This window comes from Neophocaena asiaeorientalis, unplaced genomic scaffold (genome assembly GCF_003031525.2).
Source record: "Neophocaena asiaeorientalis asiaeorientalis breed wild unplaced genomic scaffold, Neophocaena_asiaeorientalis_V1.1 scaffold67, whole genome shotgun sequence".
Lineage (NCBI taxonomy): Eukaryota > Metazoa > Chordata > Mammalia > Artiodactyla > Phocoenidae > Neophocaena > Neophocaena asiaeorientalis.
Window position 1 is genome coordinate 1721562 of NW_020173731.1, and position 25306 is coordinate 1746867.

At 35.5% G+C, this 25306-nt stretch overlaps 1 protein-coding gene across 1 annotated transcript; it reads right to left on the reverse strand.

The window, feature by feature from the left end:
* Positions 1 to 3681: 3681 nt before the first annotated feature.
* PDC (phosducin) lies at positions 3682 to 9751 on the reverse strand. The gene is made up of 3 exons (XM_024751120.1): positions 9691 to 9751; positions 7246 to 7397; positions 3682 to 4464 (listed from the first exon to the last, which is right to left on the reverse strand). Exons 1-3 carry the CDS (start codon positions 9749 to 9751, stop codon positions 3940 to 3942), a joined length of 738 nt encoding a protein of 245 aa, XP_024606888.1. The 3' UTR covers positions 3682 to 3939.
* Positions 9752 to 25306: the final 15555 nt, after the last annotated feature.

Genomic DNA, 25306 nt, shown 5'->3' on the forward strand with positions numbered 1-25306 from the left:
GAGGGGAGTTTGTAGTCCAGGATTTCTGCAGCAGCGGGCTTCAAATATTCTAGTCAAATCCTGCCTTTTTTCTGACTCTTCCTGATGAGTGTTATCGTCAAAGCTTCACTCTGGCATCTATTAGTCACTGAGTGCTTATTTTGAGAATGGTTGCTATCATCACTACTCCCTTTACAAAGGTGCCACCTAGTTACTTTTGTTTTGGCAATTATGGGTTAAATACATTCCAGGGGTTAGTCCTGCTTAAGCTTGCTAGCTCTCTATTTTAAATTAATGCACAGTGGGTCATTTCTTACAAGAGTAAAGCTTTCATTAAACAGGAATCTTTCAAAGCACTCATTTTTATTCTTTTCCATAGATGAGAGTCTTCTTTCACCATTAAGTGATGCTTTTCTCCCTCTGCCCTACAGAGCTACACTACACTGCAGTTAATAATGACCGGTGATTGAAAAGAACTTATACCTTAATCTTAAAATATTGTTCTCTTTTGAGATACATGTTTGACTATCCTTCCCCACTGCCTTGTGATCATCTTTTTAAGTATTTACTTCCAGTCCATCGAATTAATATCACCCTAAAAGACCTGTTCCACTAAGGAGTTTTTAAATGATAAATATCACATATAAGGATCCTGTTTTTTGCTATGGTTTTTAAGTCCAGTAATTCCCTAACAGAGAACTCTGTAACGGATTAATAAATTCATTAGCAGTTACTCAGTAGGAGAAAACATGTGGAACTCTTTTTAAAAAGCTCCTCATTTTATAAATAATTACCCTTCAGTCTCCCTCCTAGCATTCATCAATTTAGAAGTAGGCCATAGGGTATTTAAAATTCCTTTCCCCATTGGTAAAGAGGAATAGAAGATGGAAATTTGGATTCATAAGCAGAAACTAACTATTGCAGTAACTACATGTTAAGGACTGGTCAATGTAAGCTGGTCACAGTTAGGAATTCTATCTCACCCATATTTGAATCACCAATATCTAGTATAATTGCAGACCTTCTTTTTCTTTCCCATTCTTCTTTTCCCTTTTTCTTCCCTTCCTCCAGTTGAGACATAGGATTTTGGGGTCTAGGAGAGAGGTAGAGCTGGAAATGTGAGTTTGAAAGCAGTCTGAATATAAATGGTATTTAAGACTATAGACAGGAGGGAGTTACCTAAGGGTGAATGTTTAGAGAAGTTAGAGAAGGAGACTTAGAGGAATAGTCAGTAGGATAGAAGCAGGATGTGTTCAAAGAAGCCAAAGGAAGTGACTTAAAAATAGGGGAGGTTGTCAGATCTGACACATGCTTATAGGAGATAGAATAAAATAAGGAATAATGTTGAGTCTAAACTCATACTGTTCACTGTACAACAGGCCAATAAATCGAGAGATGAGCTGTTGGGACAAGGAATAGCAACTTTATTCAGAAAGCCAGCAGACCAAGATGGTGGACTAATGTCCCAAAGAACCATCTCACCTGAGTTAGAATTCAGGTTTGTTTTATACTAAAAGGGAAAGGGGTGTGGTAGATTGTTGCAAACTTCTTGGTGCCAGAATCCTTTGTTCTTGCATCTGTCCATGTAAGTCCCGTCACAGTATTCCCATAAACCTCCAACAAGACAAATGTTATACTCAATTCTGCAACTTTATATCTCTAGATGAATGGAAAAGTGTTATACCTTTAAAGGTCAACACCTTGAGAATGGGCTATCCTGTGTATTTCAGGCTATAAGCAACATTATTTTAGTGATTAACTTGCAACAAAAACAGTATAATACAAAGGTTAAAGTAAAAGAAATAGATCCAATATGGAGTCAGATTTGTCTTTCCCTGTTACAGTAAGACTTATAAGGAATAAACTTAAGTTTGACAAGGTGATTACAACTGTAATTAGAGTGCTTGGGACAAAGGCCTGTTGGGAATGGGATGAAAAAAATTAGAAATGAGGAATAAAGATGATGACTTTAGACACTTCTTTCAAGAGATGTGATTTTATTTAAAATTTTTAAAAATATATTTATTTTATTTACTTATTTATTATTTGTGGCTCTGTTGGGTCTTAGTCACGACACACAGGATCTTCATTGCAGCGCGTGGGCTCTTTGTTGTGGTGCGCAGGCTTCTGTATAGTTGTGGCATGCGGGTTTTCCCTTCTCTTGTGGCGCGGGCTCTAGAGTGCATGGGCTCTGTAGTTTGCGGCACGTGGGCTCTCTCGTTGAGGCGCTAGAGCTCAGTAGTTGTGGCATGTGGGCTTAGTTGCCCCATGGCATGTGGGATCTTATTTCCCCAACCAGGGATTGAACCCTCGTCCCCTGCATTGGAAGGTGGATTCTTTACCACTGGACCACCAGGAAGTCCCCCAAGAGATGTGATTTTAAAGGGAAGCAGAGAGGTGAAGAATAGCTGGAAATTTTAAATTATAAGGGGCATATTTTAAATAGTGGACAATTTAAAAACTCAGTTGTAAGCCAGTATGAATAATACAGCATAGAGAAAGTGAGAAATACATGATGCGGGTAGAGGGGAAATAATTTCAGGAATAAAATTACTGTGTGGGTGAGCATAGGATCCATAGCACAGTTTGATCAGTCGGGCTGAGCTGCGTGAGCTTCTTCCATTTTAACATCAATGGAAACAGTGTTTACATGAAGGTGCACATTTTAGATTGGTAATGGAAAGGTGAGGTAGGGCTCATCTGATAATTTCTGTTTTCTCAATGAAATATGGGCAAGGTGAAGTGTTTGGCATGGGGTCAAAATGTTTTAAGGAAAAAAGAGAAGCCATAAAATAGTCGTTTAGGAGAGTGGAGACTAGAATTTGTGACATATGTCTGGTTTCAACATTGGTTCACCAGAGAAAAATGTGCAAACCTGTTTTAAGCACACTTGTCTCTGAGAGCCCACACTTGGTTACTTATCAAGCACCATGTCTTCAAAGATAGGCTATATCACTTTGGCTCTCACTCACTGTCATTTTCCACTCTGATTCAGACACCTAGAATTTTCTTTTATCTTGCTCTTCAGCTCATTCATGCGTTTAAAAACATTTTTTCAAATTATATTTTATTTTGCATTTGTATGTGTTTTGTGTAGGAGGAGAGTTTTCCAAATGTTTTCAAGGGATATGGAAGTAGAACTTCTACTTCTCTGAATTTGTTTCATCATTTATGAAATGGGAGTAATATCTACTTGCAGAATTGTAGTTAGCTATTAGAAATGATATGTATAAAATATTGACCCATAAAAGACAATCAATAAATAATAATTGTAATTATTATTACCACTAAATATTATTTTGTCTAAAGAATAAAAAGACCTTGCTTCTACCCTGCTTTTTTTCCTAGATAAAGTTAGCTTCTGAAACTCTGAAACTGTAATTTTAAACAAATACTTTTTAAACAATATTAATGTTTCTAAGTTTCTTATGTATTAGTTTGGTTGGAATATAAGATATCTTACTGAATGATAAATTTTTGTATTTTGAGTTATATAATGTTTTAAGGCCTTGATAATGTAATATTTGAGAAAGAATAGACTTTAAATAGGAAATGTATTTTCTTATGAGACTTTATTCTTATTACACAAGAAAAAAAATTATATTAAAAATATAATTTGAAAAACACAGTAATAACAATGAGGATAAAACATGGAGTAAAAAAGCCAACATATAACTTGAAAGGGATTTTTGAAAACTGTCACAATATTATCCATATCCTCTTTGTCCACTAAAATATTACTGAAGACTACAATGTTTTGAAGTAAAGCATTATATCAATTTGAGTAAATAATACTAAGAAATGCTAATCATATAATTTTAGTGTCAATCTGGTTTTTTTTTTTCCCCCAAATTAGAACAGCCATTACTACACTTGGTGTTCTCTAAAGGAATATAAATACTACCAAAATCAATGTTCAATGCTTAAAGGAGAAATATGAGACACTGACATAGTGAATCTTTATTCCATATCTTCTTCCATGTTGCTCTGGTCTAGGACATGCATTTCTGTTTCAGGTAATAACCCATATTCATTCAGGAAAGATTCCACATCCCCAGTAAAAAATTCTTCAGCGAACTGTTCAGCAACACTAATGAAATTGCTTATGAGTTCCCCACCTTTGTAGACGAGCAGTGTGGGGAGTACATCTGAGGAAAAGCGGTCCCCAGCACCTGTATTAGAAGCTTTTATTTTACAAAACTTGACCGTAGGGTATTCGGCTGCAAGGCATATTAAGCTACTGTTTAGAGCATCACAGCCCTTAATACCATCTTCATAAATGTGAACAATGATTGTGATTATTTTCTTCTCCTTTTCAATGGTTTCCAGGAATTGCTCCCCAGATTCCAGCTCATAGACAAACCCATATCTAGGCCCAAAACTCAGCTTCTGGTGCATATCCTGCATACACTGCCTACGGTATTTACGAAGGCAATTTTCATCTTCTTTTTCTCTGTGGATTAGCTCATATTCTTGAACGCTCATCTGGAAATAGATGAAAGAAATGATAGAGATCATTCAGTCAGAAATTTATATTCCTTATAATACCGAACCCATTCTCAACTTAAAGAGTTTGCGTTGGCTGTCCCCCCTACCTCCTGAGATGGCCTTCTCCTTCACCTCATTTGTTCAAATGTCACCTTCTTTGATTATTCTACCTAAAAGTGTCCCTGCCCCATGTTCTTTATGCTGGTTTATTTTTCTTCGTAGCAATAAACATTACTTGATATTATAGTATATGTTTCATTGTTTAATATTAGTTTTTCTAACTTTTATGCTGTATGGGGGCAGAATTTAGTGTCTGGCACATAATAGGGGTTCAGTAATTATTTCATGACTAAATACATGCATAAGTATTGCTAAATATAGTTGAGCTATGAGATGGTCATGAAATGTGCCACTTTGGGTGAAAAAAATCCAGCAAGGTCTACTCTAGAGTGACTTTCATAAAAGTGTATACACATGCTCATACATGCACAAGTGCCTGTACATGCACTTAAATGTGTTTTCAACAAATGCCTTTGGACATTATTGTCTCCTCCACAAAAGTTGTGAAAAAGACTTACTAATTTTTTTGGAATATGTAGGATGGAATTTAAGAAAGACAACTTTTACTACTATTTGGAGTTCACCAGATTAGCCAAAAGACCAGCAGCATCACCATTACCTGAGAAATTCTGGGAAACGCAAATTTGGGGATGCCACCCCAGATCTATTGAATCAGACTCTGTGTGAGGCTGAGTGAGACATGTTTAAACAAGCCCTCTAGGTGATTCATATGCACTGGTTTAGGCTAGAATGAGAAAAGACCTAACTTCTATCTTCCAAGACAGCTACTTTTCACTGAAGGTGGAATATAAAATTACCTGCAGAGCCTTTCTTAATAGCTATGTCATTATTAACTTAGTCAATAGAATGTTAAACACCCTTTCCCTTCACATACACACATACACACAAGATATAAAAGAGTGATGATGGGACATAGTGTGACTAAGAGATGTGGAGCAGCCCAGAACCAGGGAAGTTGGACGACTCCCAAATTTATGGAAAATCTACTATGTCTTAGACAATTTACATAGATTATTTTTCTTAATCTTCAGAATAAACATATCAGGTAGTTTTTTTTACAGAAGATACTGAGATTAAGTAGAAGTATTTGGTGCTTTCATTATTTCCTTTTCTTGTTTCTTCCTCCTATATTTGTTTTTCTAATGTCCTCATTCTTATTATTGTTTTCTGCTTTAAAATTATCGTTCCAACTTAATTTGTTTTAATCCTAAACATTGTTAAATGTTTTATATAATTTTTAAGTTGCTACCATAGTTCTGCTAATTTAACAGGCTGAACCACAAAATACTGATTTACATATGCATTTGAGCATTCTTATGAGAACTTGTTCCATTCACATCTTCAGGCAAATAGATATTTAGGCATTCAGATACATTTCTAAAGCTTAACCTTAATACAATATTTTTAATCATTATAATGTCTCACATTTGTATAGCATTTTACATGTTTCAAAATATGTTCTCATTTATTTTCTCTTCACATCCCTTTAAAACAAGTGAAGGAGGTATTGTTATAGTTCCTCAGATAGGAAAATTTAATTGTCTCATCCACATCACATAGTGATTCAGTGAAGGAACCAAAATCTGAAAACGAGATCTTTTTTTTTTTCCACTTCCCTCACAAACATTATACTGCATTAATTTTTTTTTTTTGGCTGCACCAGGTTTTAGTTGCAGCATGAGGACTTCTTAGTTGCAGCATGCATGCAGGATCTAGTTCCCTGAACCCAGGCCCCCTGCATTGGGAGCACAGTCTTACCCACTGGACCACTAGGGAAGTCCCTGAAAATGAGATCTTACATTTGAAGATTTTTTACAATGGCCAGAAGCCTAGAACCAAGAATATTTCTGATGCAGAGACTGTCTGTTGAGAATCAATATACAACAATCAATATACAACAACTCATATATGCTGGTTTGGAGATAAATAAACCACTAAAGTGATTTTCCCCCACAATGAAAATCACCTTATGGTTTCTTTTAGTATTTCTTTAGTATTGCTATTGTTTTTATATAAATAATATGTGCTAATTATAAAGATTCAAAACTGAACTAAAAGCTAAAGGAAGGAAGTAATAAATACTGAAATTTTACCACTCTGATACTCTAAGATAATCTCCATCAAGATTTTATAGATCATCTTTTCATATTTCGCTTTCTTATGTATGTATGACATACACATTATATAATAAGAAATAAGTGAGAATTTTAAAAAATGCTGCTCTTAAAAAATTATGGATATATTTTTTTCATAGTGTGGCTTATTCTGCTTACCTTCTTCCTCCTCCTTGGAAAGGAGGTTGAGAACTGTCAACCAATCCCACCCTTCCAATTAACCAATATTGTCAATTTGGTGAGTGTCTTTCCATACTTTTCTACATACATGCTCATATAATCATAAACATAAACATAATCATAAGCATAAACACATATACAGTGTTTGTTCTCAATTGCTGTAGAGAATGGGATCACATAACTTAAAATTCTCTGTATCTTACTTTCTCATGTTGTGGAACTACCTCTAAGTCAACTCATGTATTTGTAACTCATTCTTTTAACAGTTGCCATGTATTTCTTAGTATGGGATGACTTTATAGGCATAGGCGTTTACTGCATTTCCTTTTTTTTTGCTAATACAAACAATACTATAATAAAAACACACTGTAGATTGTTTATTTTTGATTTCTTCTTATCTTACCTTTCTGCTGAATCTTTCTTTTGAGTCTTTGTCATCTCCACTCTGAGGAGAAGACATTTGTCTGAGAATCTCCTTCTTACTGGGTGGGAATGAATTATTATCTTCACTCTCCAGTTTAAACTTTCTCCAATCACTTATTACTCCTTTGGGTCCTGGAATAAAATTTAAAACAAATTGTTTTCCTTTTTACTTTCCAAGGACTATTTACACAATTGATATTGCCATGGGAATAGACTTGCTATCTTCTGTATCAGAAAAATTATTTGGGCTAGAAATTTCTGACTGCCTTGCTCATAGAAATGTTCTCCCACATTAATCTTGTTAAGTGGGTTTTGACTAAGAATCTTTCTATAACATCTGTGTTAATGAAAATAGAAATTATGTACTTTGAGCTATTGGAAAAAATTGTGGGTAAAGATATTTAAAAATTAGAGTATAGAGAGGAAACTAGAATTTTAGAAAAATAGTACTGTCATTAAATAAGAAAGAAACTTCAGCAATAAACTAAAATTGGAAGCACACTATTTTTTTTTTTTTTCGGTACATGGGCCTCTCACTGTTGTGGCCTCTCCCGTTGCGGAGCACAGGCTCCGGACACGCAGGCTCAGCGGCCATGGCTCACGGGCCTAGCCGCTCCGTGGCATGTGGGATCTTCCCGGACCGGGGCACAAACCCGCGTCCCCTGCATCGGCAGGCGGACTCTCAACCACTGCGCCACCAGGGAAGACCTGGAAGCACACTATTAACAAAGGAAACTAGGATTTGGGGGGAAACAGATTGAAATGTTATCAAGATCCAAAGAACAATAATGACAATAGCACTTAAAAGACAACCAGTAAGAGGGAGGCCTGACTTCAATTAAAACTAAAATGGTTTTAAGAAACTTATTATATAACCATTCAATTCTTTCTAAGATCCTAAGAATCTTTTTACAAATATAGAAAAGATGGAATTTGCAGATTTAAGAATATTAATTAAATCAAGGATGATCTAACTGAAGTTCTGATGTTCAGTTGCCCTGATAAATAATAACAGTATTTGGAAGAAGGTCTAAGTCCTTGAAAATATGGAGTTTTAAATATCCTTCACTAAAACTTAACCATATCCATACTTTAATATTGTATTATGTATGTAGATGTATTCTCTCTCCCACATATTTCCTAATAATTTTTATTTATATAATAATAATATACAATTTTAATATAAATTTATTTATATTATGTTCAATCAATTTTTTTTACTTACTTGCATAGTCTTCATTTTCCAGATGTGTCTTCCACATATACAAAATATGCATGTGTATAGCATGCGTTTATGTGTGAAGAAAAGAGAATCCCTTTTTTTCCTCTTTTTTTACCAATGGTAGTATATTATGCACACTTCTGTTCACTTTTCTTTTTTTACTTCACAATATATCTTAGAGATTTTTTTCACATATATACATAAACATCCTTTTTTAAAAATGGAGGCATGGCATTCTACTGTGTAGATATTAATTTACTTAGTTTCTTATTGATGTAAATGGTTGCTCCACATTTTTTCTCTGACGTATTATTCTGAGTGAAGAACCCTACAAATACATTTTTTTCCCTCTCTGTTCAGGTCCACATATAGGTAATGGTAGTAAAATTGCTTGGTCCAAAACATATATATTTCTAATTTTAATATTGCTAAACTACCTTTAAAGAGGTTGTAGCTACCAGTAATGTATGAGTATGCTTCTTTCCAAAGTGTGATATTAAACTTTTTTACTTTTACAAACCATGTGAAAAAAACATATTTCACTATATAGTTCTAACTTTGTAAGTGCCTATAAATTTTTTTTTCTAAATAGTCTATTCTATATTTTGCCAATTTCTCCATTTGGTTGTTGGTTTTATTCTTATTGATTTGTAGAAATTTTAGTATATATTAGGAAATTCACCCTTTGTCAGTTAGTTGCAAATGTTTTTCCTCAATTTGTTAAATTTTTTTTGGATTTTGCTCCTGATGACTTTTACCAGACAGCAGATATTTGCTTCCCCCCCTTCCTTCCTCCCTCCCTCCCTCCCTCCCTCCCTTCCTTCTTTCCTTCCTTCCTTCCTTCCTTTCTTCCTTCCTTTCCTCATTTCTATAGCTGAATTTATCAATCTTCCTTTATTGTTTATTGGTTTTGTGTCATACTTAGAAGGTATTCTAAATACTGCCACTATGAAATTAGTTTCATGCATTTTTGTTTAGTACTCATATGAATTCATTCAAACTCAAATTGACATCTAATTAAATCTGTTCTAAAAGTATTTGATTTCACATTAATTTATCCAGTCAAATATTTTTTTAGATGATTCCACAACCCATTCAAAGGTATTACTTAAATTTCATACTGAATAGTGACAATAAGAACATTAGAGATCTCCGGATCTAATTTTAATTTTATAATTATTTTTTTCTTTTAACTTTGCTTACCTGTGTGTGTGGCCTGTCCTTCAGAGTCTTCCTCCAAACTTTGCCTTTTGGCTCCTTCCATTTTAGAGATTCAGATTTGATATAATCTGTAGGATAAACAAAGAAATAATGACGGCAGATGAATTCTAGGAGAAATATATGTATATATTCTGCTGCCAAGTTCCATGTAAGTTAAGGGTTATCACTAAGTGATGCAGTGTTTAGTTTTCTATCTACCTTGTAAAAGCACATTAATTTAATATTTGTGTCCTTAAAGATATTTGGACCTAAGAATTTTACATAATTTATAGTTTGTCTTTTTTTACTTAAAAAGCCTTCAGCTTGGGTCTATGTACTTAGTAAACATTACTTATTACTGATTTTCTTTTTTATTACTGTTTGTTACCAAATTTCATAAAATTATATTCTAATCATTTTATATAATAATAATGTTTTAATTAATAATAATTATATACTTACTATGAACACTTGTATGTGCCAGGCATTGTACCAATCATTTTATTGTGTCAAAAGTCACTTAATTCTCACACAACCATATATAGCAGGGACAATTGTTAATGCCATTTTACAAGTGAGGAAGCTGAAGGACAGGGAGTTTAAGTTCTACTTGCCTAAGATCACATAGTAAGTGGTGGAGCAAGGATTTGAATCTACATTTGATTTTAGAGCTGTCTTAAAGCATTACACTATTAATGGAAGTTAAAATACTGTATCATTTTTTTCTCAGTGTGATTTGACAAATCCAGCTTCTGAACTGGCATTAAAGAACTATGATCTAAGGAATAGTGTGATTCGAAGCCTAACACTATAACTTCTCTCCATACCATAAAGCACGTTTTGGTGACGTTACCCACCAAGCAAATGAAAACAGCCAGTAACTATGCCTATAGAATTTTGAGAAGCTAAAATTTGTCACAAAATCTACCAAAAGCACATGGAGTTTTATTGTTAGGAAACTCCATGATGCCTTCATGTAGAACCTATTTATTCCTAGTTCACATTCAAATCCAACTTATTTGCCTATTTATTTTTCCATTATCTGGAAAACTCTATTATACATACTGACACATTCCCCAAGAAGGTCCATATAGTTGTGACTTTCTTGAAATTTTCAAGTCAAGGAGGATATACTGACAGGGGATATGCTATCTTTTTACTCTTTCTCCTTCTTCTACCCTTCCCCCTTTGCCTCTTTCTTTCAAAGTCAGTTATTTTTAGATTAATTAATTTATTTATTTTTGGCTGCATTGGGTCTTCATTGCTGCTCATGGGCTCTCCCTAGTTCTGGTGAGCGGGGGCTACTTTTCACTGCGTTGCTCGGGCTTCTCATTGCAGTGGCTTCTCTTGTTGTGGAGCATGGGCTCTAGATGCGCAGGTGTCAGTAGCTGTGGCACACAGGCTCAGTAGTTGTGTCACACAGGCTTAGTTTCTTCATGGCATGTGGGATCTTCCTGGACCAGGGCTCGAACCTCTGTCCCCTGCATTGGCAGGTGGATTCTTAACCACTGCACCACCAGGGAAGTCCTCAAAGTCAGTTTTAAGCAATGATATCACCCAGCTTATGCTTTGATCCCATCTTAGTTTTTTGTTGATAAACCCTGAGCTTGGTCTGTTTGGTGATTTCCCGAGGCACAGAATGGTAAAACAGAACTCTTTGTCTTGATTCCTTTTTGGCTGGGACTTCTGCCCAACATTTGGACTGGTATCTTAATTTTATTGTTTCCCTCATTACAGTTCCTACCCAGAATCAGAGGAGGTCAAAGGTCTTTGCCAATTTGATTTGCCAATTTGAACAAGAAAAGACTTTTAAGAGAAGGCTGTCAAGGGAATGCCAGTCCATTCCACAGTATTTATGTAGCTATAAATGAAATAGAGAATTTTAAATCTGAATGGATTTAGTAGTGAAAAAGAATAAAAGATAATGAAAATAAGAGAAAATGGAAATAAATACATATTGTTGGACAAAAGAGGCTACTTAATTACTTAATGCAATTATTTAAAAATAATTTTTGCATCTAAGAAAAATGAGTATTATAAGTTTGCTTCAAAAGACCACTGCAGGGCTTCCCTGGTGGCGCAGTGATTGAGAGTCCGCCTGCTGATGCAGGGGACACGGCTTCGTGCCCCGGTCCGGGAGGATCCCACATGCCGTGGAGCGGCTGGGCCCGTGAGCCATGGCCGCTGAGCCTGCGCGTCCGGAGCCTGTGCTCCACAACGGGAGGGGCCACAACGGTGAGAGGCCCGCATACCGCAAAAACAAAACAAAACAAAACAAAAAACCACTGCAGAACAAAGTAATGGAAACTATTTCATAACTTCAATAGCTATTTCGTCCCCAGAAAAGTAGAGACTCAAGACAGTCTCTTTTATTTTGCAAAAGTAGATTGATAATTTGGGGTAGCTACTATTCACAATAAATATATATAAGTTTAAGAAATCCTAAAAATAATTTTATTTCAAATGGTGAAGAGACAGAAGCATAGCTGATTTCTTGACCTGTTTCTTGCCAACCTAATTGGCAATCTAGTGGAGAAAAAAAGAAATTTCACTTTTCAAAAAGACTTTCACCAATTTCAAGGAATTCCTTTACTGAAGAGATAATCCAGTTACATGGGGGAAAACCTGTTTCATTGATTGGATTAGCATATGTTAGGAATAGACTATGGGCCAGGCATTCCCCTGGGCTCTGAATTACATGAAGAACAAAACTCTTCTAGTATGGCATTAACAAATACTAAGACTGAAGTCAGCTGGGTTACCTGTGTAGTAAAAGACAGAGTCTGTTCCTTACCTAATGCCTCCATTTGAGTTAGAGTACAGATTGGTGAAATTTACTACTAAGGGAACCAATCAACGGAGATAGAAATTTGAAGAAAAATATTGAAATATGAGGCATATTTGCTTTCACTGCTTGAAGACACTGTAGAGGAAGACACAAATCTAGTGTAATTAGCTATTGATATCTTTGACCTGCCCACCTGTTAATATCCCCCATCATTAACTTACTATGAGGCTTTCTGATTATCTCAAATAATTTTTCTTCAAAATTTGCTTTAATATCCTAAAATTAATCCAGTTAGTATTTGGAAGGTACTCAGATGCTTACACATAGTAAGTGCTATATAAGTCTGTAAAATAAAATATATCTTTTACATTTCTATCTTTTATGTTTCTATATATAATGTAACAGTCATTTTAAAAATATGATCAATATTTGGCTTGCAATGGTATTATTAGTGGCTAATAAATTCCATGTCTGCTTTAGGTTAAAGGATTTAAAGTAACAATAGGATTATTACAAGACTTTGGGTTATTGTAAACGCATGCTGTGTGATTGGAAATTAGTGATAAAGTAGGGCAAGAAGACAAAAAAATCTGCCACCTTCCCCAAGATTTACTGTGGTTCAAGAGTTACTGTATTTTCCATATGATATATTATAAAAATCTGTGATGTGGTTCCTTTTTGATTTTAGACAGTTATAATACTGTTTCAATTAATAAAATCTGTGTTAAGTAAAAATTAATTTTGGATGACCTTTGACAGAATGTCACTCGCTCAAATGGGTACTACCAAACTCTTTTTTTTTTTAATCTCTTTTTTTTTTTTTTTTTGCGGTATGCGGGCCTCTCACTGTTGTGGCCTCTCCCGTTGCGGAGCACAGGCTCTGGACGCGCAGGCTCAGCGGCCATGGCTCACGGGCCCAGCCGCTCCGCGGCATGTGGGATCTTCCCGGACCGGGGCACGAACCCGTGTCCCCTGCATCGGCAGGCAGACTCCCAACCACTGCGCCACCAGGAAAGCCCTTTTTTTAATATATCTTTATTGCAGTATATATAATTGCTTTACAATGTTGTGTTAGTTTCTTCTGTACAACAAAGTGAATCAGCTATATGTATACATATATCCCCATACCCCTCCCTCTTGCGTCTCCCTCCCACCCTCCCTATCCCACCCCTCTAGGTCATCACAAAACATTGAGCTGATCTCCCTGTGCTATGCAGCAGCTTCCCACTAGCCATAAATTTTACATACCAAACTTCAAAAGTAAAAGTAAATATTGGGAAATATAGTTTAAAAGTATAATTCTACCAAGTTAGTCTTTATTTTCCTCTTAATTTAGGATTTTAATAGTAGTTTAAAATAATAGCTTATGTGGGATAAGATTTTTCGAACTTTGTCCTCAAAACTCTAATACCTCCCATCCATGGTTTAGTAATTATTAAGAAATAAAATGACATAATTTAAAACAATTTTTCTTTTAGTTCCTGTTTTGCACATAATAGTGATAATCTAGAATAGAAAGGAAGTAAGTAAAATTCTTAAGTATTTGTTTTAAAAAACTCTCTAAAATCCCCAAATCCACCCCTAGAATATTTCATTATCATCATTATTCTTGTTCACATGATACCGTGATGATGACATTTATCTTTTCATATATGTTGATCTAATCTAATCAGAACATCTAGTTTAGAATTTACTGTAGATTCTCAGTGTCCAGAAGAGCTTTGCTTTCAGTACTAATTGTTGTAATTTACTGGCAGGTTTTCAAATAGTGGGCTCATCTCATCACTGTTTAAGGTATGGGCTCATCTCATACCTTAAACTGATTTTTCTCCTAGCATCCACAGCAATTTGTAGAACTTATTTTTACATGCTTCACTACTGTAAGTTCTTCCAGGACAGAGATTAGTCTTCACTTGTCATTGCCTTACTTCTTATAACTGTTTCACATGTTACAAAAAATCCATAAATGACAGCAGCAATTTTGAAAGAATATAAGTGCTAGGTACTTTATACATACTGTTTTAAATTTTCACAGAACAATTTTCCTCATTTTTCAGATGTGAATTCTCAGGTTCTGGGAGTTTCAGTGACTTGCCAACACTCACAGAGGTAGTATGGAGTAGATAGAGCTAAATTTCAAATCCAGGTTTCTCTGACTTTCAAATCTCTAAAATACTTATTTTTTCCACTATGCCATCACCTATTCAATAGCATGCTTAATGAATGAATGAATGAAACAAATCAACCTAATTTTTGCATAAGCATTAAAACCAAGATAAGAATATGAAAAATAACAGATCAGTAAGTCACCATGTCCTTGTTCTTTGAGATAGTGTTTATTCTAATGATATATTTCTTGAGATAGTATTTATTTAAATTATATTTTTCTTGAGATAGTACTTATATGAATTATATATGTCTCTGTTTGGATTAAACCTCATTCATTTATACTAAATGTAATAGAAGAGTCTATTTATTCCAAGTTATCTGAGTTAATTCTAAATGACTGATAATGACTGTAAAGTTAATACAAAAGACAAAATGGCTTTGCCTGCTGTTGGTTCTTGACAATCATACATACTGACTGAGAATTTATCATCAATCCTATGTCTCTGGATCACTCATAAAAGCAAGTGTAATAGGCAATATACATCAATTATGTATCAAAATAAAACTACAAAACGCTCTTTATAGAACTACTCTTGCTTGTGTAGCAAAATTAAGGAACTGTTACACTGAGCTTTGTGTGGAGATTTGTGCAACTAAGTGAGATACTTCACTCAAGGACTCATCTCAACCTTTTTGAAAGAACTAATTCTGTACTCCAAAGAACAACATTTGAATTTTTAAATGTAATTGAAGTAACAATTCTATTGCTTCAGCAATCTTTAAGATCAATTTCTAAAATTAAGCCTGTTTCTTAGTCCTGTTTTTATGTAGCTCAACTTTTATATAAAAATCTTCTCAGTGTGTGGCATATCTTTGGAAACTAACACTTAATCTTTCAAACTTTATGCCGCTTTTCTATTTGTCAAAAATCACATGTAAACATAGTTTCCTGGTAACTGAGTCTTCTTGGGCTGCTATAACAAAATATTACAGACTTTGAGGCTTAAACAACAGAAATTTATTTTCTTACAGTTCTGTAGGTAAGAATCAAGGTCTGGCAGGGTTGGGTTCTGGTGAAGCCTCTTCCTGGCTTACAGACAGACACCTTCTTGTGTCTTATATGACAGAGAGAGGGGGAGCTCTGGTATCCCTTCTTGTTAGGACACTAATCCTATGGATCAGGGTCTTACCCTCATAACCTCATTTAACCATTAACCTCATTATTTCCTTATTAATTACTATCTCAAGATACCATCACATCTGGGGTTAGGTCATCAACATATGAATTTGCGGGAACACAGTTCAGTTCATAGCACCTGGCTCTTACTTTTGTAAAGAATTATCTAAATTATGTAATAGATAGTGGCCACTATTTCTGTGCTTTGGGCCTGAATAGCCCATCTTTTCCCTAATTTCTAAAGCTTTGGGGCCTCTATGTTTCAGGGTTCCCCATCTATCCTTTAAGAATTGCAGGTAGGGAAATGAGGCATACCTAGGATTATGTTGTCCAATTTTTGGGTTGTTTATTAGTTCTTTCCTTGCTTCTGGACCCGCATTCCTGGGTTGCCACAGAAGGTCCTATAAAAATATAGGCCAGGAAACCCCTACATATCAAATAATACAAATGCCAGTTATTTTCTTGGCCAGTCTCTGGGTTGTTCTGATGTCCTTAGGAAAACATTGGCATTCTATACTAATTGCAATACAATCTAGAGTGTTGTGTAAAAGTAAATCAGAAGAGTGATACATAGACTTTGGTTAGAATGTATGGGTTCACCTTGATCTAGGTCAGATCAAATAACTAGTTGTAGATCTAAGAATACACTGTGTATCAGTATTTTCCATACAGAAGGAAAAAACTGTTTTAAGCATTACAATAACTATTATTTTCTGTTGAGACATAAAAGCTATAAATGCCAGGGGAAAGAAAAGGCCCAATAGAAGTATTCCATTTTATTTAGTAGGGCTGAGGTTCAGGTAAATGTGTTTTCATTCTTTTTCTTATTTTAATTGTAGTTTAAGGTTTTAGATTCTGTATTCTGATACTGGTTTCCTTAAGTACAAAGTAAAGAGGTTAAACAACCAAAGATTAAAATGAACTTCCCATGACATACATGACATCTTTCCATGGACATAAAAAATGTAAAAAAGAACATTAAAGTATCTTTAATGTGAATTTCAAAATATTTTTTTGTTGTGCAATTTAGAACAAATAACCTTCCCTCTCTCTTATACATGAACGCATGTGTTCCCTTCTGGAAACATGGGATAAGAAGCTGTTTTAGAGAAGGTGCTATACTAAAAATGACATTATTTTGTCTGAACATGATTAGTCATGGAATGTAGATAACCAACCGGGAGTAAAGTACTGAAATGCTTGATTAAAACAATTCTTTAACTTAACTGAAGTGGAATGTAGCAAATTATGTATCTTTAAGGCATACTTGGAACATACTGTGTTATTAGGTGGCTGAAACCAAGCAAAACTGCTAGGTGAGAAAAATCTATAGAAATTCTGCTTCACCTTCAATTTTGATAGAAACCTAGATTCTGTGTCTTGGTCTATGCTCCATAAGGGTAATACACTGTGCTGCTCACCCTTGCAGGGCTTCATGTTCTACCCTTTTCCACCTCTAACCATAAATCTTCATAGATCTGTGCCTTCCTTTGTTTTCCAAGGTGACTGTGAGCTAATCTGATCAACTAAGCCAGGTTAATGTTCTCACCAATGCTAATATATTAACGTCAGATGCTTTAAGCCCTGCTACGACTGTCTTCCCCAATGTCATATTGGGCTCCTGTAGAAAACAGTTCTGCTTTTTCTTACTTATTAAAAAAAAGTCATCAGTGGTGGGAATTTCACTTCAGATAGGTCTGACAGCACCACCTCAGATCATGGGAGCTATTACTGGGCTTGTGAAGACTGCATTATCTCTCAAATCACAAAATTAACTCTGACGATTTCACCCAAGCCATAATTTCCTCTTTCTTTACCCCACCCCACTATTTTATTTACTGACTTTGAGAACTAGAGATTTTTAGTAAGAGTGATGTGGTCTTAGGTTTAATATTAATATACAGGGGATTTTATGCCTCATAATATATCAGTTAATTTCTTGAATTACTCTCTAATTGGTTTATTTATATATGTCTTCTACCCAGTGAGGAATTAGCTTCTTGTGGGCAGGAACCATGCATTGCAATGCTTCCAAGTGACAGTATAGCATAATGATTAACAACACATAAACACTTGGGTTCAAATATAGCTCTGCCAGTTATTGGCTGTGTGACCTTGAGCAAATCACTAAAATTCTCTGTGCTTTAGTTTTCTTATCTGTAAAATTAGGGTGATAATAGTGTCTACCTCAAATGACTGTGTAAGGATTAAATGATATAAAATGTATTATGTAAAATATATAGTATTTAATAGTAGGAACTTAATAGGTATTGAGTAGAATGATAATTAATAAATAATTTAAAATTTTAGATACTAGAACCAAATATTTAAAATTAATAACAGACATTGTCAAACTAATATAAATTTCATTTTGGAATCAATATGTATATGCACTGCTTATGTCTAATTATCTCCCTCACTCAAATATATGTGTGTATGTGTGTGTGTTGTGTGTGTGTATGTACATATCCACATTCATGTTGTACATTTATCTCAAAGCTGTTTTACATTCTCCTATCGCATTACTGCCTAAGGTCCTTTACCATGATACTTTGATTTACTTCTAGTTAGGTCTGTTTGCCACAAGGCATTTAAGAATGTGAAACCTGAAAAGGAGATTAATTTGAAGTCATGAAATACAGGCTAATAAAATGTACATGAAATAGCTTTGAAAACAATAGTAGAAAGGTTTTCTGTAAATGTGGAAAATGGGAGATGAGTATTAATTCGAATGTGACATACTTGTTTTCCAATGAATTACCTCTCTAACTCTGATTTTTCAGCTTATAAGTGATTTTCTGTTTGAATTTCCTTTCAGCATTTATGTCATAGTGATTCATATATATTTTCTGAATTTCAGTTGTCTAGTAGAGTAGGACTTTAAAGAGACAGTAACAACACTCAGGCTTTCTGCTGCCACCTTTAGTCACTCTAGTTGTTAATTTGGGGGTAGGTCAACTTTTACATTTTTATATCATAAGGAGAGTTTTCTTTAGAAATAAATCCCCAGAAGCATGAATGGAGCATAGGACACACCATCCTCAAAATGGCTGTAACAAATAATGCTGAGCAAATGGTTGGCTCTAAGCAAATGTTCCTTTTCTTTTCTTTACATATAAAACTCACATATTGATGCTATTGAAAACATCCCTTACTTTATTTTTTACTTTTTTCCTCCCTAGTGTCTAAAGTTTATAATAACATTGATAGAAGAACTGTGATAGAAACTTTAATGTAAGACACTGCAGAGCAGATAGAATGTTTTCTTAGCTTCTACCTTTCTCAAATAGTTTTGATTTTTCAACAAATGAGACAGGCAAGTGAGAGATGTAGGGAGGCTTTTGAACAATTTGTATGTCAGGAATGTATAACAAATAACAATCATATTTGTCAACCAGTATCATCAGTAAAAAATATTCTGGGAAAATAGGAGCTTTCAAGTTATAACTGAATTATTGCTCCTAACAAATGAAGAAGACATTAACTTATCCAGGTTTGCTCTTACTACATACAGATATTATCTTACTTGTTCTGAAGAAAATAGAAATGTCAGAACCTGGTGGGAAATTCAGAGCATATATATCTTGTTTTGAATAATCTCTGTATCTTGTAAAAACACTATACCAGGACATACTATTTGAATTCCATTATAGACATCACAGATGGTTTATAAATATATATATATATATATTTGACAATAACTTATGTAATATTAAATCCAGTTTATAAACATAATATTTAGGCAAAAAATTGCTGTGGAGAATTAAGTGATCTCTAAAATTTTTTCTAGCTTTAACATTAGGTAATTCTAAGTAGCATGCATAATCGTCAAAAAAATATATATATATATTTAAAATGGATGCTATAATTGAGCTATTTTTGCAGTTAATAAAAATATTCCATGACAAAAGAATGGGAAAACCTAACTTCATTCATTTTCATGATGCAAACTGTAAGGTTTATTAGTAATAATAATCACCTCCACAGGAGCAAAATGCCAAAAAAAAAAAAAAAAAAACTGAAAGAAAAATTTTACCTAATTTAACAAATATCAACAAACTCCATGTGTTTTCTTTTAAAAACATCGTTTCTGTCTCATTAAATTTTTGAAGTAAACTTCTTGAAACAGACAACATTTTCCCACTTTAAAGATTAAAAAACAAAACACAAAACAAAAAATAAATATCAAGAAGAAAGCCCAAGAACACACAACTTGTTAAGTATTTGGTTCAGAGGTCTGAGAGTGCTTTAGTGCTGAACGTTAATACTCCCTCTCCCAGCTTGGGAGTCAACTCTTCAAATATAAAGTTCAAGGAATCATCACTTCTTTCTTTCAGTTCTCCCTTCACTTGAAGGACTGAAGAACTGTAAATTTCAAAATTAATACTCTATTCATGGTTTTAACTTTCTAGAGTATCAGACTCAAAATTGTGTGTTTACTCTGAACTTACATTAGTGAAGGTGACTGGTGCAAATTAACTTTAAAATGGAAAGATACACAGTATTTAGTTATCTTCATAGTAGATAAATATTATTTAATGTTACTTTGCAATATTTTAAAAGAACACACAATAATATATCAACAGTGAAATCATTATTTTTCCCCTAAGGTAAAATTTTAAAAATTATATTATCAAGAAGACTACCTGTAGACTCACAGTTTAGTGCCTGGTGTCCTCGATTGTGTTCAGTGGATAAGATTTACTGTCTGCTGAACTCCTCTCGAAGTGGAACAGGTTTAAGCTCAGATTTAAGATCCCTGGATATTGATGACCTTTACAGAAATAGCTCTGAGCAAGTAATAGGATTGAGGTAAGAGAATTAACAAAGCCTATTTACTAACAGTAAGGCAAAAACAAAAAAATAAATGGAAGAAAACCAAAGAACTTCAAGTCCTGTGGTAAAATGCACAACCTAAGATTTGAGAGTTATGTTTTATTTGGCGGACATTCTTAGGACTTCAAGCCCAGGACACAGCCTCTCAGATAACGCTGAGAAAACTGTTCCGAAGAGGAGGAGGGGGAAACCAGAATATATAGAAGTTTTTGCAACAGCACCAGGTAGCTGAAACAAAAGATTACTGTTAACAAAAGAAAACTAGATATCTCAAATTAAGGAATTTAGTGCTCTTCTATGTTTGGGAAGATGCAAGATTCTGGGCTCGGATATTCCTTGGATATTCACCTCATTCCTTGGATATTCACCTTAGCTGTCTGGGACCAGTTATCCTGTGTTTTCTCATCCTGAGTTTCCTCAGACTGCACCATCAGGGGTGAGCGCAGTCTGATGACTGCTAGATGGCAGGTATTCCTTGCTCCCATCCTTAGTTCTCTCAAGGCTCACCATGGGGGGTGGCTATAATCGCTGATGGCTGCAACATCCTTTATTGATATGGCGGGCAGTATTTTCTTTCCACATGTCCTATTTTCAGCAAGAGTACTGCCTCTCTTCCCTTCCATGTATGCCCTTCTGGACTGTCTTGCCATTTCGCAATTTTCCAATTTAAACTTTAATTTAAGTATTTCATCCAAATAAAGTATTTTAGGACAGAATGCATGAAAAGAGCATGCAATGTAATTTTCCCAGAATCTTAACTCCCTCTGGAATAGCTTTAGGTCTTAATGACTGTAGGTCTGATCAAAGAATCAGAATCACGAAGCTGGAAATGATGAAAGGGTAGTGGCACAAAAGCACAACACTTCAAATTATTTAAGGAAAAAAGAATCTTTTAGTGGGTATCTGTGGAGTTTCAGGATAATCACTGAGAAACATCATTTGAGATGTCTGACAAAACAATGAAAATAACTTAAACTTGAAAGCTTAGTTGAAAGTTAGGTTTAAATGAAAGCTTGTCTCAACTTCAAAATACTGAATTTCGCAAGAGAAGTCTATAATTACTGTCATCAGATGCTGGGGCCCCCAACCAGCATCATGTTAAATTAAACCCTCTGAATTCTGTGTTTATCTTTCTGCTTCTTTATGTGGTGGAGAAAGGAGAGTTCAGGAATAGTTATGGTAAAGTCTGAGTGCTTCCCTTTTTTATTTTAGTGAGCAGGTCCAATATAAATATTCAAAACTTAAATTCTCATATAGGGGATGGAATTTTCAAGTGAACCATTATATACAGGGGCATTTTTTAAAGTGAGGGCCCAGACCATAAAGAAAGCAGTGGTAGGTATCAAATTAGAAAAAGAGAATCACCATGAAAACGGCAATGCAAATATATAAAGACTGGACAACAGCTGGGAAAAGCTGAAGTTTTAAAAATACCTTATTTGATGTATTACCCATATGATATTTTAAAAAAGCAAGATAAAAACATACTCAGAATGTATCACCATACAGTCATATGGTAATGAAGTAAGTCTACCCCCTAGTGATGTCATTGCTGGTTTCAGACCATTCTAGGAAAAGACTCTGTGGACAGATAAGTGTACATCATGCCTTCTGGTTTTATGGTATTGGAATTCAGACTACACAGATTATAATTTGTTTATGCCTACTCTTTGTGTTAAACTAAAAGAAGTTGGATTGCCTAGACACTGAGTGTTTTGCTTGAATGAGTTTTTTTTTTTTAAAAGCTAGTATTTGTAATGTCATGAATCACACTAAAAACTTCTCTTTATAAAAGAAAAAATCCAAAGCAATTGTAGATTTGAGATTGAGTGAAAATAGAGTGATTAAGAGGTTGGGCTTCAGAGTCAGACAGACACATACTTAAATTCTGGCTATGTCACTTACAGTAGTGTAATTTGGGGCAAATTACCTAAATTCTTCAAACCCTGGTTTCTTTATTTGAATAATAATAATAATAGCGACAACAGCAATAATAATAGCAGCACCAGCTTCATCGGTGTTTTGCAAAAAGTAAAAGTGTCGGTACATATGAACTGCATAATTGCTCAATGAATAGTCATTGGTATGATTATTGTTGCTGGGTGAACTTCATGGTCCAAATTTCACAGACTCCAGTGCCCTATTCCCAGCAAATGAGGAGAGGAATGTAGAAATGTGGAAGATGCCGTGAGCCTTGAAAGTTTAGTAAATCTCTTTGTGATCTCATCTGTGAGAACATCTTTCATAACTTTTTCCAAACAATTGTTAATAGATTTATATTTTTTATATATAGCAGATATACTGGGAAATGTTTTATAAATTTAGGTTTAAATTTAAAACATTACCTTTTATCTGACATTCAGGCCACTATGAATTTAAAGCATGTATCCTTGCCCTAGGATTTTATGATTTAGGAAATAAGTTTGAGTGTAGTTTCCATACTATTCACAACTGAAAAAAAATACAACCTTGTTTGAACTCTTACTGTGTTCCAAGTACTGTTCTAAGCATGTTACATACTTCATTTCATTTAATCTTCAAAATAGTCTTATGAGGTAGGAAATATTATTCTTTAAAGAGAGAGTTTAAATTTATGGATTCTAATCATATTACCTTTTAGGCACCAATGTTCTCAATGTTTTTAGTCAGTATTCATATAGTAGCCTTTTTATCTACTATAGTTTTTTCATGGTTAAGTGTTCAGAGCTATACATTGAAGGCTGTGTAGTGAATTGGTTGAGGGCACAAGCTGTGAATTATGAAAGATCTTGGTTCCAATTCTGACTCTAGTGTTGACCTTGGGTAAACTGCTTAACTTTTGGGGGAAGTTATTACTTTACATATTGAATGGGGCTAATGTTAACTACTTCATAGATTTATTCTAAGGATTAAGTGACTCAATTAATATAGTGTAAAATGATAGAGCCTGGCACATAATAAGCACTCATTTAATGGTGGTCATTATTTTTGATCAACATGCAATGAGTTACTGATGGATAAAACACACACACACACACACACACACACACACACTCACACAGCTAGAGACCATAGGAAATGCTAAGCGAAAAATAATATGCTGAGGCTTCCGGGAAGATGGCGGAAGAGTAAGACGCAGACATCACCTTCCTCCCCACAGATACACCTGAAATACATCTACACGTGGAACAACTCCTACAGAACACGTACTGAATACTGGCAGAAGACCTCAGACCTTCCAAAAGGCAAGAAGCCCCCCACGTACCTGAGTAGAGCAAAAGAAAAAAGAATAAACAGAGACAAAAGAATAGGGACGGGACCTGCACCAGTGGGAGGGAGCTGTGAAGGAGGAAAGGTTTCCACACACTAGGTAGCCCTTTCGTGGGCGGAGACGGCGGGTGGCGGAGGCGGAAAGCTTCAGGGCCGCGGAGGACAGCACAGCAACAGGGGTACAGAGGACAAAGTGGAGAGATTCCTGCACAGAGGATCAGGGCCGACTGGCACTCACCAGCTCGAGAGGCTTGTCTGCTCACCCAACGGGGCGGGCAGGGTCTGAAGTTGAGGCTTGGGCTTAGGTCGGAGCGCCGGGAGAGGACTGGGGTTGGCGGTGTGAACACAGCCTGCAGCGGGTTAGTGCGCCACGGCTAGCTGGGAGGGAGTCTGGGGAAAAGTGTGGACCTGACAAAGAGGCAAGAGACTTTTTCTTCCCTCTTTGTTTCATGGTGCGTGAGGAGAGGGGATTAAGAGTGCTGTTTAAAGGAGCTCCAGAGATGGGCGCAAGCTGCGGCTAAAAGCGCGGACCCCAGAGATGGGCATGAGATGCTAAGGCTGCTGCTGCCGCCACTAAGAGGCCTGTGTGCGAGCACAGGTCACTATCCATACCCTGCTTCCGGGGAGCCTGTGCAGCCCACCACTGCCAGGGTCCCTGGATCCAGGGAAAACTTCCCTGGGAGAACACACAGCGGGCCTCAGGCTGGTGCAACGTCATGCTGGCCTGTGCCGCCGCAGGCCCGCCCCGCACTCTGTGCCCCTCTCTGCCCCCGGCCTGAGTGAGCCAGAGTCCCCGAATCAGCGGCTCCTTTAACCCTGTCCTGTCTGAACGAAAAACAGACGCCCTCCGGCGATCTACACGCAGAGGTGGGGCCAAATCCAAAGCTGAGCCCCTGGGAGCTGTGAGAACAAAGAAGAGAAAGGGAAATCTCTCCCAGCAGCCTCAGAAGCAGCGGATTAAAGCTCCACAATCAACTTGATGTACCCTGCAACTGTGGAATACATGAATAGACAACGAATCATCCCAAATTGAGGAGGTGGACTTTGAGAGCAAGATTTATGATTTTTTTCCCCTTTTCCTCTTTTTGTGAGTGTGTATGTGTATGCTTCTATGTGAGATTTTGTCTGTATAGCTTTGCTTCCACCATTTGTCCTAGGATTCTATCCTTCCATTTTTTTTGTTGTTGTTTTTTTGTTTTTCTTTTTTTTAAAATTTTTTTCTTCTCAATAATTATTTTTTTATTTTAATAACTTTATTACATTTTACCTTACTTTATTTTATTTTACTTTATCTTCTTCTTTTCCTTTCTTCCCTCCTTCCTTCCTTCCTCCCTCCCTCCCTTCTTTGTTTCTTTGTTTCTTTCTTTCTACTTCTACTAATTCTTTCTTTCTACTTTTTCTCCCCTTTATTCTGAGCCGTATGGATGAAAGGCTCTTGGTGCTGCAGCCAGGAGTCAGTG

Excerpts from the sequence above, each read along its gene's own strand:
- PDC (XM_024751120.1), bottom strand. The coding sequence starts at position 9,751 with ATGGAAGGAGCCAAAAGGCAAAGTTTGGAGGAAGACTCTGAAGGACAG. Across the intron at positions 7,398-9,690 it reads AGGACAGGCCACACACACAG|GACCCAAAGGAGTAATAAGT; the intron begins GTAAGCAAAGTT and ends ATTTTATTCCAG. Across the intron at positions 4,465-7,245 it reads AAGAAAGATTCAGCAGAAAG|ATGAGCGTTCAAGAATATGA; the intron begins GTAAGATAAGAA and ends ATCTATTTCCAG.